This window comes from Drosophila grimshawi, unplaced genomic scaffold (genome assembly GCF_018153295.1).
Source record: "Drosophila grimshawi isolate 15287-2541.00 unplaced genomic scaffold, ASM1815329v1 contig_311, whole genome shotgun sequence".
NCBI lineage: Eukaryota > Metazoa > Arthropoda > Insecta > Diptera > Drosophilidae > Drosophila > Drosophila grimshawi.
The window spans coordinates 10,843,463-10,857,013 of record NW_025063098.1 but is presented as its reverse complement, the minus strand read 5'-3'; the positions used below and the strand labels follow the sequence as shown (position 1 = coordinate 10,857,013).

The window sequence follows — 13,551 nt, the reverse complement described above, 5'->3', positions numbered from 1 at the left end:
AAAGTTGTGTATATATTGAGGATGCCTCTATTTATCTATAACAATAGTTAACTTTTATATGTATAGCAAGCAAAATAAAATAAATTAAGCAAATGTAGAAGATTAAACAATTAACTTTATAATAAAATTTAATGTTACTGACAAAATTAAGTTCCCACGAATGTGGTATTTGGCAATAGCAATTAAGTATTTTTATAATTTGCAAAAAATGGTCACACTCTCAAATGAAGAACCTAACCACACCAATGATTGCTACGCTTTTGGCAGTTTATTCTCTATTCTCATTCGCAATGGCCGCCAACAAGGAACGCACTTTCATCATGGTTAAGCCCGATGGAGTCCAACGAGGACTCGTCGGCAAGATCATTGAGCGTTTTGAACAGAAGGGCTTCAAATTGGTAGCAATGAAGTTCATGTGGGTAAGTAAAATAAAAGCGGCCGGCTTAATCAAATTAAAAGAAAATCGATAAATACGCATGTTCAATTGTCGTACATAACCTCAACAACGGTAAATAGCCGTCATGGAAGCTGTTGCCAACGACCGGTTGAGGTTATATAGAATATTCTTAGAGGTCATGGAAATTATGATGGCTTAGCAGTATAATTGTATATGATATTTCTGGCTTGATTGCAGGCCGAGAAAGAATTGTTGGAGAAGCACTATGCCGATCTGTCTGCCCGTCCCTTCTTCCCCGGTTTGGTCAACTACATGAACTCCGGTCCAGTGGTTCCCATGGTGTGGGAGGGTCTCAATGTGGTCAAGACCGGCCGTCAAATGCTGGGCGCTACCAACCCTGCCGACTCCCTGCCTGGCACCATTCGCGGTGACTTCTGTATCCAGGTTGGCCGCAACATCATCCACGGCTCCGACGCCGTCGAATCGGCCCAAAAGGAGATTGCCCTCTGGTTCAACGAGAAGGAACTCGTCACCTGGGCTCCAGCAGCCAAGGATTGGATTTACGAATAGATGATGCATGCATGCCAATGTGTAACATCTGCATTTCAATGCTATGCCGCCACTCACCTAAGTCTTAAAGTGATTCTTTTAAAGAATAAAAAATTCCACAGTATCTATATGTGATTGTATACATTTTATTTACATTTAAACTTCATCCACTCCGCCGTGCAGTGCTCAGGTGGCAACACCCAGCCGCTAGGTATGCAGCTGCTCCCCTTGCCATAACTTGTATACGAGTCCCAAACGATGCTAAGAAAAAGAATATATAATGTAACATAAAATATATAATCTTTTTTAGTCTTACCGTCGCTCCAGCAACTCTTGTGTTTTCTGTTTCCCCGGCTCCAACGTGAGAGACGTGCTTCCAAATATAACTCCAGCCCATTGTGCGTTAAAGTTCGTGGTGGTCTCTGCAGCGTTGGCATTTTTACACTCCTGTCGGACTCGTCCCCAAACTGTGCGCAATTTGGCCAGTTTGTGTGCGATGTCTTTGTTGCCGCCGCGCGCCTTGAACAATCTCTCCAGCAAATCCAATGTGTGGAGAATATTTTTGGCGCTGTGCAATTTCTTCAGTGTAATATGTTCTGCTTGTCTCTGCTCCACCGTTGTAGATGTTTCATTGGATTCGGTGTGGATCGCTGTACCCTTGGAGTTCCTTGTTGCTCTCTTCTTCGCGAGCTTTTGAAGCTTCATTTTTTGTTTTGCTTTGTGACGTCTTCGTTGGCGTTGTTGTTGTGTGCGTGTAATTTTCTCACACGGCAAATCCGCCAGCTGCGCCAGCATTGCTGTTGTGCATCGTTGCAGCTCCAAAGAGTGCTCCAAATCAAAGTCATTTGGAGGTCCATTGCATAAATTCTCTAAACGTTCTAGATTTGCAAATACGTTGCATAAATTGTTTTTTATTTCTCTCAATTTGTGTCGGTGCGGCATTTTCGCGACAAGTGTTGGTTAACGTTAAAAATACATTGGTACATGGAGAGTGGAGTGTTTGATTAAATACAATATAATTGATTTAGAGCAGCTCGCTTTGCTTTGCTCACACTTCTAGGACAGTTTTCGCCTCGGCCAGCACTTCTGAGGCCTTAATATAGGCATCCGTTTCCTTGAGATCCAATTCATCCTGCAGGTATTTTTGCAGCACTTCGAACTCCTTTTGCAATCTGTGAAAATGAATTGCAATTTATGCATAAAGTGTGATTTTCGACTTATGACTCATTTATTATGCGTCACCTTCGCTTTGAGTCCGGTATCATCATTTCGCATTCCTGTATCACTTCTTGCTGCTTGCGCAGTACATGCTCATCGGAGCTGTCGTTTTTCAGTTTTTCCAGACGAGCCATTTCTGTATTTACTTCTCTCTCATAAACAGTCTTCTCTTTGGACAGCCTCTTTACGACACCTGTCTTGATGACCAGTTGCCTGATGCGTGGATCTGCCATTTTTGAGCTATTATTGAATGAGCTGTATTTGTTGTCTCCTCAAATATATATATTTGCCACAATAGTCAAAGATATTCGAGATAATTTAATGATTTATCGTCAATCTGTGCACAGCCTGCTGTGCCTGTTGTTTCTTGCCTGTGTTGTTTGTAAATGCCGCCTGTGAGTCAGCTGGCAGACTTGCCACTCTTTTCGATTAGTTCACAATAGTTCCGGTTAAAAATTCAACAAAAAGAATCCCCTGCTATTCAAACCGTATGCAATAAGCTTAGAAATGAACCAAACATAGAAATGCTCCCCAAAAAAACAACTAAAAATGATGTAAGTTACGGTTAAGCATTCTTTATTTTTATTTAGTCAATTAATACATTAAAAGATCATTTATGTTTATTAAGCAACATTTTCTGTATCCATGAATGGTTCTCTATTGTGGGTTACAATTGTAATAGTTTTATAGTGTGTAACGACAATGAATGCATTATGTGTTTATGTATGTACTAAGTATGCATAAGACATATGTATGTATTTATGTATGTATGTATGTTATGTGGTTAATCATCATTTATGAGAAACATTTGATTAATGTACGCAAATGCCAATGAGGCTCGATTGAACATTTAGAATGTTTGTCAAAACCGCATGATTATGTATTATAAATATTTTTGTAATACTTCTTAAGCATTTGTCTTTTTCCTTTTGGAGAAATTTTGAATTCATTGCGAATGTAGTCTCGTGTTTTTTTTTTCTTTTTGCATTTGCTTTTTCTTATGTGTTTGTTAATTTTTAATTATGTGTGATGGCAGAATGGTGGTTTATAACTAAATTCTGAAATTACTTTATATAATAGATTTTAAATCGAATGCCTCCGGCTGACTTATCAAAAGTATAAAAAGTGTTTAAAATCCATTGATTGAAACGGTGTGGATGCTTTAAAATTATGTTAAGTGATGATAAAAATGAGTGTCAAGAGAGCAGGGGGTGCGATTCGAGAGCAGGGGACTGGGCTGGGCTGGGCTGGGCTAGCAGCAGCAAGCTCCAGTGGCGACTTCGAAATTCTGCTCCGTCTCAAAACCAGACGGTTGTTTCCTGCGAAATGATTTGCGGTGGCGAAACAAGTTTAGATAGTTATAGTAGATGATAATTATGAATATGATGGCGATCGATTTTGAGTACGCATACGGGAATGATTCCAAATGACCCAAGTGTCCTTGCCGCCCACTCGCCATGCCTCTCTCTTCCTCCTCCTCCTGCTCCTTCACATCAAGTGCAGCTGGCAAAGGTATGGATGATGTGCCTAAGTGCGGATTAGGATTACTATCAATGGGTTGTTGGCTCATCTTTGATTTTGTGTTGATGACTGGCATCACACAGATGCCCTCGCCTATTGTATGTGTGTTGTTGTTGTTGTTACTAATAAATTGCAATATCTCCTCAAGTTTATATAATATTTGAATGCAGCAATTAATAGTTGTTGCTGATATTTGATGATGTGCCACGGACTTTGACTCTGATTTTAGCCCCTGTTTCGGTTTAGATCGTCGAAGAGTAATATATACTATAAATCTTATGTTTGTTTTTGTTGGTGTTGTTTTTGTTGTTGTTGTTATTATTGCTGTTGCCGTTTGCTGTTGCTGTTGTTGTTGCTGTTGCTGAAGTGTTTGAGTGTTGTTTGAATTACAAGTCTGCTGACACCCTAGTTATTTCTTCTTCTGTGCCTTCTCAGCGGCTTTTGTTACTTTGCCCGAGGTCGTCTCTTTAAAGTTCACCGACTTGATGACACCGACAGCAACCGTCTGACGCATATCGCGCACTGCGAATCTTCCCAGCGGCGGAAATTCCTGGAAGCTTTCGACGCACAGCGGCTTTGTGGGCATCAGCACAATGATGGCCGCATCGCCCGATTTGATTGCCTTCGGCTCGGTCTCGGTGGTCTTGCCGGTACGGCGATCGCACTTCTCCTTGATCTCAGCAAACTTGCATGCAATATGTGCCGTATGGCAATCCAGCACCGGTGTATACCCATTGGCTATCTGCCCCGGATGGTTCAGCACAATTACCTGGGGGGGTAGTCAACAAAACAACAGTCGGTGGGTTGATCAAGTCAAGTGGATAATATCGAGCATGTCGGAACACTCACCTGAGCGGTAAAATCGGCAGCACCACGCGGCGGATTGTTCTTGGAATCGCCAGCGACATAACCGCGACGCAGCTCCTTTACCGACACGTTCTTCACATTGAAGCCGACATTGTCGCCGGGCATGGCTTCGGTCAGTGCCTCGTGATGCATTTCCACGGACTTGACCTCAGTGACCAGGTTGACTGGTGCAAAGTTCACGACCATGCCTAGAATTGAGATACAAATTGTAGACCAAACCAGTAGTAGGTCGTTTCTTTGCTTACCTGGCTTGAGAATACCCGTTTCGACGCGACCGACTGGCACTGTGCCGATGCCACCGATCTTGTAGACATCCTGCAGAGGCAAACGCAGCGGTTTGTCGGTGGGCCGCTGGGGCGGCATAATCGCGTCCAGCGCATCAATTAGGCACTTGCCCTCCGTCTTGCCCTCCTTCCGCTCTACAGACCAACCCTTGAACCAGGGCATTTTCTCGGATGGCTCGAGCATGTTGTCGCCGTGCCAGCCCGAAATGGGTACGAAGGCAACGGAGGCCGGATTATAGCCGATCTTCTTGATGTACGAGGACACCTCCTTTTTGATTTCCTCATAGCGAGTCTCGCTATACGGCGGCTCAGTTGAATCCATCTTGTTGACGCCCACAATCAGCTGCTTAACGCCCAGCGTAAAGGCCAAGAGAGCATGCTCTCGGGTCTGGCCATTCTTCGAGATGCCCGCCTCAAACTCACCGGTGCCGGCAGCAACAATCAATACAGCACAATCGGCTTGCGAGGTGCCGGTAATCATGTTCTTGATGAAATCCCTATGTCCGGGCGCATCAATAATGGTCACATAATACTTGGCCGTCTCGAATTTCCACAGTGCAATATCGATGGTGATGCCGCGCTCACGCTCCGCCTTCAGCTTGTCCAGCACCCAGGCGTACTTGAACGAGCCCTTGCCCATCTCCTGGGCCTCCTTCTCGAACTTCTCAATCGTACGCTTGTCGATGCCGCCGCATTTGTATATCAAATGACCGGTGGTTGTCGACTTGCCCGAATCGACGTGTCCAATGACAACAATGTTTATATGGATTTTCTCTTTTCCCATGGTGTTATTCTACTATATTTATAATCAACGACGATGAGTTTGCTGCTCTTCTCCAATAATATCCGGTTTTCCCTTCTTAGTAGTTGTCTCTATAAAACCTAAATGTAATACATACACACATATATACTTATTCATATATATATATATATACAATTTATATACCAAAGGAGCGTGGGTGACAAATGAGAGAGAGAGAGAGAGAGAGTGTGTGTGTGTGGAGTATAGTGGAAGAGAGAGATAGAGAGAGGAAGTGAAGGCGTGTGCTAGACACGAGTAGTGAGTATAGGCAGGACTTACATACACATACATAGATACATGCATATATATATATATAAATATATATGAATATGTAGGTATAGTCAAACGAGGGTGTGGGCGCGACTCTGCCGTGTAGAGACCAAAATATATATGTATTATCAATATCTGTAAGCACAATGGTCGTTCAGAACTATATAATATCTGATTTTTCTTTAGCATGACCTTTAAATGTTAGTTTAATTTAGTAGTTATTCCATTTCAGATTTTGTGCAATTAATTCAAGTATTTTTCATATTTGTTTTTAAAGAAAAACAAGTTGAAAGTAATTTTGAACTGGAATAAAAGCGTTACAATTTTTAGATCCATTCTTAATACAAACGTACATACTTAAAATTTACATAAATTTATTATACAAAAATACTACAGCAATGAGTAGACTCACCCGGAAAGTGGTCGTGAAATCAACTTGCCGCTTGCAAGCTCTCCAATTGACGATGTCCTAGAAAGAAGCACAAGTAAAAATAACACTATCTATTATTATTTAATTATTAATGAAAATTGATAAAATTTTGCAATGCAAGCCGCGAAAGGCAATAAAGAATTGTGAATAAAACACATACCGACAACACTATCGAAAGTTGACAGAGTGATTGCGCGAGCTGCACGTCTGCTCGTTAGTCAATGCCCGGAAAATCTGGACAACAAGAAGTATGCAACCAACCGAGCCTCGAAATTCTCGAAACGAAAAATCAATAATGAACCCAGACAAACGACGAGAGACTTTTGGAGCCGAATGACACGACGATGCCGACGATGCGATGCACTCCCACACCACATAAAAAACAAAACCAACTTACCCACCCCACCCCATCCCACCCAACCAATCACACGTGCACTTAGCGAAACGACTATCACCCCCACCCATTCTCACCTCTTTAATGGACGACTCTCTTTTCAATTGAAGCATAACAAAAATTGAACAACAATTATAATTATTTGTTTCAAAGGAGAAAAGTGAAAATCAATGATGGGTGGGGTGGGGTGTGTGGGGTGGGAATTGTTGTGGTTGCAAAGCTGATTGCATCGGCATTCGTTTGCCTTTTGCTCATCGCCGGCATTTGTCGGCATTCGTATGCTCTTTTTCTTTTCTCTGTCGCCGGAGCAGAAAATTCGCGATTTCAAAAGGGTGAAAAACTGCACACACAAACACACACACACACGCGTGTAGAACGAGAGACAGAGAGCGGAAAAATGCCGCTGTTTCGGGTTGCACTTGTTCATCGTTTCCGTTGGTCGAATTCGTCGTTGTTGTTGTCGTCGTTGTTGTTGTTGCAGTCGCGTCGTCTTGGATAAACTTGCAAAAACAACAAGGAGACACAAACTTACACATAGGCATACAATATGCATACATACACATATACGAATGTACGTACATATATATGAAATGTATTCATAGCTTTCAATAAATACATACATATCTATTTCGAACAGAACGGACACTCCTATAATTGCAATATTTGACATCCCGATCAATTTACATCATACACGTGCACATATATACCGTTATATACATACATACACTGCAGGTCTTTGGTCTTTATTATGCAAAAACCTCACAATGAGATACCGGCCGGCAAACGCACGAAATTCAATCGCCTCTCGACGAAACAAATGTTGTAAAATATTCAACAATAATAAATATTGGCAGAAGCACAAGAACTTTACTGTTATTTGGCACGCAGCAAGTTAATCGATGGTTATTAATGTAAACGGTATTTAAGGATTTTATGAAAGCTGCACACCCAAGTGCGTGCACTTACCTCGAAACCAGAAAACGGAAAGACCGAAATCGACAGAGACAGGCAATCGGTTGACGGTTGACGATGTGACCGAACCGAACCGATGCACGATGATGCAACGCCGAGTAAATGACAGAGTAGCCACCAACCAACTGGGGCAAGGGATCGCCATGGGCATGCATGGGTATCGCGCACATGACAAATTCAAAATTGCGGGAAATTTTCAAATCAAACACTGACGGACACAAGACTGTGCATCATACGAGGAAGGGCACGAATTTACCGTTACCAATTCACTGCAGGCAGCGTTCTTTTTCATGATTTCTATAAATCAAGTTCATTTTCTTGCAATATATTCCGAAGTGTTGAGCTACATAAAGAAATATAAGGAATTAACCTGTAAATACATTGAAATAGTTTCCTATTTCCGGTCAATCATTGCAATTGATATTAAGCAAAATTCTTACATTTTAAGAGTTAAACTCAAACCTAAAGGACATGTCATCTTTACCAGAAATCAATTAAACATTTGTATATTTGTATTTAGGAAATAAGTATGTATAGAAGTGTGCTTATGTACTATTCTTAGTCATATTATTTCATTTCCATTCACTGTCCGAATCGTATTCTGGCCAATCTGGTTTAACGCCTATTGGTAAATTTCTTTGCTTGAGGTATTCGTTGAATTGTTCCGGAATCGCCATAAATCTACGAATTTTCAATCGAAACTGCCGCCACGTCCACTGACCGTGATTGCGACGATCTGCGACCATGGCCCTATAGTTGAACCTGTGCTTGCCGAGAAAATATGTTAGCTCCTTGACAACGCCTTTGGGTAATCTGCAATAAAGCAATGATGTACATTTGGTTTTAATTAATATAATCAATCAAAGATCCATATCCACGCTTATATCCATACCTGAACTCTGGATCGGCTCGTCGGTCAATGGCCATTTGTTCCAGCTCTTGGACGACATGACCCCGCTTTGGTTTCTGCGCCTCTTCTGCTGCAGCTTGCGCCTTGGAGTCCAGCCTCGCCAGCTCGTCATCATCGAGCTTCTTCACAATTTTGACAGATTCGAGTCTGTTGCGTTTATAATTCGGTATGCCAACAGACTTGTTTGGATCGCTGGCCAAGCCCATTTCCTTGAAATTGGTGCCGACGCGTTTACCTTCCAGCCACAACTTCTGCATTTCGGGACTGCAAAAGACGCTTTTGAGTATAAACAACGCTTGAGATATAAGCAGTTAAACTTACTCCTTGATTTTTCCAGTGGACGAGCGTGTTCTGTTCATAGTTTTGCGATTAACATTGTAGCGGTAACGCTTGCGCACATGATTCCTGCGGATTTTCATGGTTTATCTGTTTAAAATTGCGGAAAACACTATGAAAACAAAACAAGTTGCACGTGTTGCAGCTGTTGCTGTGTGTGTGCGTGCTATCGAAATATATTGTAATCGATATCATGTTAGCCTCACGATTTGCCGATATTTAAATCAATCGATGTATTTTAATATACTTCCCAAATATTCGTCGATTGTGTAATATATCGATAATTCATTGGTATTCATTTTTATTTACAAAGATGCGCGACGAAATTTTGGATCCACATAATTTGGTTAAAAACCGGGAAATACTATACCGGTTAATGATAAGGTATGTAGTAAATAGTTGTCCATTCACAATGTTAATCTATGCGAATTCTGTATGTGCAGCCAGTTGATGTACGATGGCTTGGAAAAGTTTGCAATGGAACTCTCGATGCTGGTTAAAGCGGATCAGTGTGCGCCGAGTGAGCGGCTGCTGCATGTGATGATATCGGGCATGCAAACAATGGCCGAGAAGGATAAGACCAATACGGATGATGTGCTGCCCGGCATTGATCTGGAATTTGAGCCGGAGGCATCCGCTCTCGCCCCGGAGCCGCATTCCTATGAAACGGCCTATGTGACCTCCCACAAGCAGGCATGCCGTGCGGGTGCATTCAGTTTCGACGGCTCACTGGTGGCGACGGGAAGCGTCGATGCAAGTATCAAGATTCTGGACGTCGAACGCATGTTGGCCAAATCGGCACCCGAGGATATTGAGCCGGGTCGCGAACAGCAGGGCCATCCTGTCATACGCACGTTGTATGATCACACAGATGAGGTGTCCTACTTGGAGTTTCATCCCAAGGAGCACATTTTAGCGTCGGCCTCGCGTGACGGCACCGTGAAACTCTTCGACATTGCCAAGCCATCCGTGAAGAAGGCGCACAAGGTGCTCACCGACTGCGAGCCAGTGCTGTGCGTGTCCTTTCATCCAACAGGCGATTACATTGCTATTGGCACGGAGCACAATGTGCTGCGCATCTACGATGTCCACACCACACAATGCTTCGTCAGCGCCATTCCATCGCAGCAGCACAAGTCGGGCGTCACATGCGTAAAGTATTCGCCCACCGGTAAGCTCTATGCAACCGGCAGCTTTGATGGCGATATCAAGATATGGGACGGCATCAGCGGTCGTTGCATCAACACAATTGCTGAAGCCCACAGTGGAGCGGCCATTTGCTCCCTGCAATTCACACGCAACGGAAAGGTGAGCCTACCAAAATAATAATAATAATAACCTTGTTCTTCAATTGAAATAGGTATTTGCAATTATCTGGCGTCACTCAAGCACTTTTAAAATATAAATAACAAGTGATTCCCTTCTTTCTTTTCTGTAGTACTTGCTCTCATCGGGCATGGACTCAATTGTTTATCTGTGGGAGCTGTGCACCAGTCGCCCCATACAAACATATACGGGCGCTGGGACAACGGGCAAACAGGAGCATCAAGCGGAAGCTGTTTTCAACCACACCGAAGACTACGTCCTGTTCCCGGATGAGGCGACCACATCGTTGTGCTCTTGGAACTCTCGCAATGGCTGCCGCCTCACGCTCAACTCACTGGGGCACAATGGACCCGTTCGATACATAACCCATTCGCCAAATGCGCCCGCTTTTCTCACCTGCTCCGATGATTTTCGGGCACGGTTTTGGTATCGTCGTGCCAATAATCAATAAGTTTAAGAAATAAATAAAATACAAATTTAAAACCAAACAGAAAATGTCTAATTGTTTTTTGTTCAATTGATTGTCGATTGCCACTCTTATCTGAAGTTTGGGTTTTCAGATAACTTCATAATCCTTGAATTAATAGAGTTGCCCTTTGCGATTCCAATGCACCATCTGTAACGATTTGGCTGAGATAGCGCTATTTCCGAAAGTAGTTCCTTGCCGCCCTGCACATTTCCCCATCCCCAAAAGTATACAGCACCAATCAGCAGAAATCATTTTTGTGAGATGCCCAATAGTATGCAATGACTTTTCGCCACATTATTTCCCACATTTTGCAAATATCCCACTCATGTTTAACCCTTATGATAATTAGGCATTTTTATGATTTTGCTCATATTGAGTATTTCTTTGGACATTGATTTGTGACAATTATTGTTAGTGTATATATGTATATGATATGATACAGATGGCCAGTAGTTTTTTGGAATGGGGATTAACATTTAGTCAGCCTAGAAAAAGAGGACCACGCATAGGAATGCTAACACTTATTGTAATTTGGAATTATTTGGCAAATGCTTCGGGTGGTATTTTGTTTTCCTTGAAGAGTTTATCGAACACAAAGGCCGCATGATTGAAATCCCAATTCGTCTCCTCCAAACACTTGCGGCTCCAATCGAGATTCATTTGGCTCTGCCCACACATGGCTTGCACCATTTGCATTTTGGTAGCATCACAGAGTGTGGCCGTTGAAGCTGGCAATTGAGCGACTGCAACTGGATTAGTCGCTTGGAAGCGACTCTGAATTGAGTTAGTGTTAATGGATGAGATGCTTGGATGCTCTGTGACCGGCTGTTCTTGTTGTGTTTCCATAAATTTACTTGTCTGCTCCAGCGTGGCGCTGGTGATGAAGACCGTCTCGTTGCGAATACAGAAACCAGTGTTCTGTTGGACCACGAAAAAGGTGCGCACAAAATGGCGCAGCTCATGGGGTCGCTGCTGGGCGGAAGTGGTCGCGGAGCTGTCCGCATTGCCAGTAAATTCCTTGAACAGACCGGTAACCGTAAATACCAACAACATTTGCGGATTGTAGACGGTGAGATCGACAGTGAAGGTGTGCCGTTCGTGCAACGTCCGTGGCCATTCATCCAGCGTGGATACGCAGGCCAAACGGCCACTGCTCAAAAGACGCATGCGCAAAAATTCCCGATCGGCTGTCGTATTGCGACGCAAATTACGATTGAATTTCCAGAAGCTGTCCAGCCGGCCCGCCTGGCTAATCGAGGGCATTGAGATCGAGAGCATTGCTTGCTCATGGTATGCATCCAGCAGTGGCAGTCGATTCCCCGAATCGAAGATGTTGAAATACTGTTCCAGAAACTGGCGGACAACCTCCATCCCAGCACTGTCGCACAAATAGGATGCCTTGGCAGGCACCATGTTCAATTGGGGCGGCAATATTTCCTCATCGAGTTGCAGCAATGTGGGAAACTTACGACGCACCTCACGGACAAAATGCTGTGAATCCTTGTAGCGCGAACGGCATGGATTATTGCGCAAGACCAGCTCCACAATGGGCAATTTACGCAGGACGAAGAGATGCGCCAGCGACGTCAGCTTATTATCACCCATATGAATGACCTTCAGATGTGACAGCCGCTTTTCGGCACCCTTGAAGGCATCCATGGTGTACAGGTTGTTATTGTTCAGATTAATCGCCTCCACATCGGGTATATTCTCGCAGATTATATCCAGTGCCGTGGACATCACATTCACACGGAAGAGCGGACAGAAGATGGGCTTTAGATCGACATCGGCATGGAAGCGCGACAGATCGATCGCTTTAGTCTGCAGATTATACCGCTTGGACATCACCATCTTCATTCGCAGTTTGAACTCCTCGTCGATGGTCACCTGGGGTATGCCGCTGCGCACACGCATCATCAGGCGGAATCCATCTGGCAATTGAACTTTGCGGCCCAACTGCTGTATGCGCTCGGCCAGTTCCAGGTCATCTGTGTAGAATTTGGCACATTCGCGCTCCATGTGCCAATATTGCGGCTCGAACACGAGCGGCGACAACGCCGCCAGCAAGGAGTGCATCAATGTGTCCTTGTCATAGATGTGACAATTTAAGATTTTCACCTGATACCAACCAAAGCTATTCGTCTGCAATTTACCAGATTTGTCACACCTGAGAATGGGTGAGCCGCGACGACGGACACAACGACGCTCTTTTGCCTCGCTGCTCATGTCCTCGTCCTCATCCCAACGGCGCACATCCTGCGGCCGCAGCTTGACATCGCCCTTGTGCTGAAATCGTGTCGCCTTGAAGCTGACGCTTCGCTTATTGCGCTCCTTGCGACGCTGATGATTCTCCACATCAACATCCCTGTCCTTTTGCACACAGAAATGTGTTGCAGTGCGGCCAACATTGTTGTTGTTGTTGTTATTGTAGAGGTGAGCGATGACCCCGCTACGCTTTGACATGGCTGCGCCTCCCTCGTGCAATATAGGAGCTGGCTAAATGTAACGCGCACTGCCTCGAATTCTTGAGCCTATTAGAGCCTTGAAGTTGCGCACTCGTAACAGTTGTTGTATTATTATTCGATATCCGTTTGTCAGACGAAATAGGCAAAGCTGCGGAGATCATAGTATCGATAGCCGAATTATCACTGTTTCATAGGGATGGTGTTTTACCTTTTTGCCCCACACAAAAATTGCTATGCTTAAAAGTTTGGCAAACTGCATCTATTCAGAAAACCATAATATATATGTTAAAGTTTTTACTTTTATTTTCAATCATTTTTAGCTCACAAGCAATTTAAAATTA

At 43.6% G+C, this 13,551-nt stretch overlaps 7 protein-coding genes across 9 annotated transcripts; 2 read left to right on the top strand and 5 right to left on the bottom strand.

Moving 5' to 3' along the window:
• Nucleotides 1-219: 219 nt before the first annotated feature.
• Nucleotides 220-1,076, top strand: LOC6563061 (nucleoside diphosphate kinase). The gene is made up of 2 exons (XM_001989657.2): nt 220-419; nt 635-1,076. The coding sequence occupies exons 1-2, from the start codon at nt 225-227 to the stop codon at nt 965-967; spliced, it is 528 nt and encodes a 175-aa protein (XP_001989693.2). The 5' UTR covers nt 220-224; the 3' UTR covers nt 968-1,076.
• On the bottom strand, nt 1,071-1,888 carry LOC6563062. The gene is made up of 2 exons (XM_001989658.3): nt 1,263-1,888; nt 1,071-1,207 (listed from the first exon to the last, which is right to left on the bottom strand). The coding sequence occupies exons 1-2, from the start codon at nt 1,886-1,888 to the stop codon at nt 1,093-1,095; spliced, it is 741 nt and encodes a 246-aa protein (XP_001989694.2). The 3' UTR covers nt 1,071-1,092.
• LOC6563063 (tubulin-specific chaperone A) lies at nt 1,823-2,548 on the bottom strand. The gene is made up of 2 exons (XM_001989659.3): nt 2,189-2,548; nt 1,823-2,118 (listed from the first exon to the last, which is right to left on the bottom strand). Exons 1-2 carry the CDS (start codon nt 2,395-2,397, stop codon nt 1,995-1,997), a joined length of 333 nt encoding a protein of 110 aa, XP_001989695.1. The 5' UTR covers nt 2,398-2,548; the 3' UTR covers nt 1,823-1,994.
• Nucleotides 2,549-2,714: 166 nt separating this feature from the next.
• LOC6563064 (elongation factor 1-alpha 2) lies at nt 2,715-7,760 on the bottom strand. Of its 3 annotated transcripts, none has more exons than XM_032737804.2 (5): nt 7,699-7,760; nt 6,321-6,377; nt 4,798-5,718; nt 4,535-4,740; nt 2,715-4,454 (listed from the first exon to the last, which is right to left on the bottom strand). In XM_032737804.2, the coding sequence occupies exons 3-5, from the start codon at nt 5,618-5,620 to the stop codon at nt 4,095-4,097; spliced, it is 1,389 nt and encodes a 462-aa protein (XP_032593695.1). In that variant the 5' UTR covers nt 5,621-5,718; nt 6,321-6,377; nt 7,699-7,760; the 3' UTR covers nt 2,715-4,094. The 3 variants fall into 3 exon arrangements, with proteins under 3 accessions (XP_032593695.1, XP_032593696.1, XP_001989696.1); XM_032737805.2 differs by lacking the exon at nt 7,699-7,760 and adding an exon at nt 7,353-7,368; XM_001989660.3 differs by lacking the exon at nt 7,699-7,760 and adding an exon at nt 6,499-6,569.
• Nucleotides 7,761-8,194: 434 nt separating this feature from the next.
• LOC6563065 (nucleolar protein 16) lies at nt 8,195-9,111 on the bottom strand. Its single transcript, XM_001989661.3, has 3 exons — nt 8,936-9,111; nt 8,597-8,878; nt 8,195-8,517 (listed from the first exon to the last, which is right to left on the bottom strand). The coding sequence occupies exons 1-3, from the start codon at nt 9,031-9,033 to the stop codon at nt 8,277-8,279; spliced, it is 621 nt and encodes a 206-aa protein (XP_001989697.1). The 5' UTR covers nt 9,034-9,111; the 3' UTR covers nt 8,195-8,276.
• Nucleotides 9,112-9,240: 129 nt separating this feature from the next.
• LOC6563741 (cleavage stimulation factor subunit 1) lies at nt 9,241-10,761 on the top strand. Its single transcript, XM_001989662.3, has 3 exons — nt 9,241-9,334; nt 9,394-10,258; nt 10,389-10,761. Exons 1-3 carry the CDS (start codon nt 9,264-9,266, stop codon nt 10,725-10,727), a joined length of 1,275 nt encoding a protein of 424 aa, XP_001989698.1. The 5' UTR covers nt 9,241-9,263; the 3' UTR covers nt 10,728-10,761.
• Nucleotides 10,762-11,117: 356 nt separating this feature from the next.
• On the bottom strand, nt 11,118-13,383 carry LOC6563742 (nuclear RNA export factor 1). The gene has a single exon (XM_001989663.3). The coding sequence runs from the start codon at nt 13,206-13,208 to the stop codon at nt 11,283-11,285; it is 1,926 nt and encodes a 641-aa protein (XP_001989699.1). The 5' UTR covers nt 13,209-13,383; the 3' UTR covers nt 11,118-11,282.
• Between the last annotated feature and the right edge of the window lie 168 nt (nt 13,384-13,551).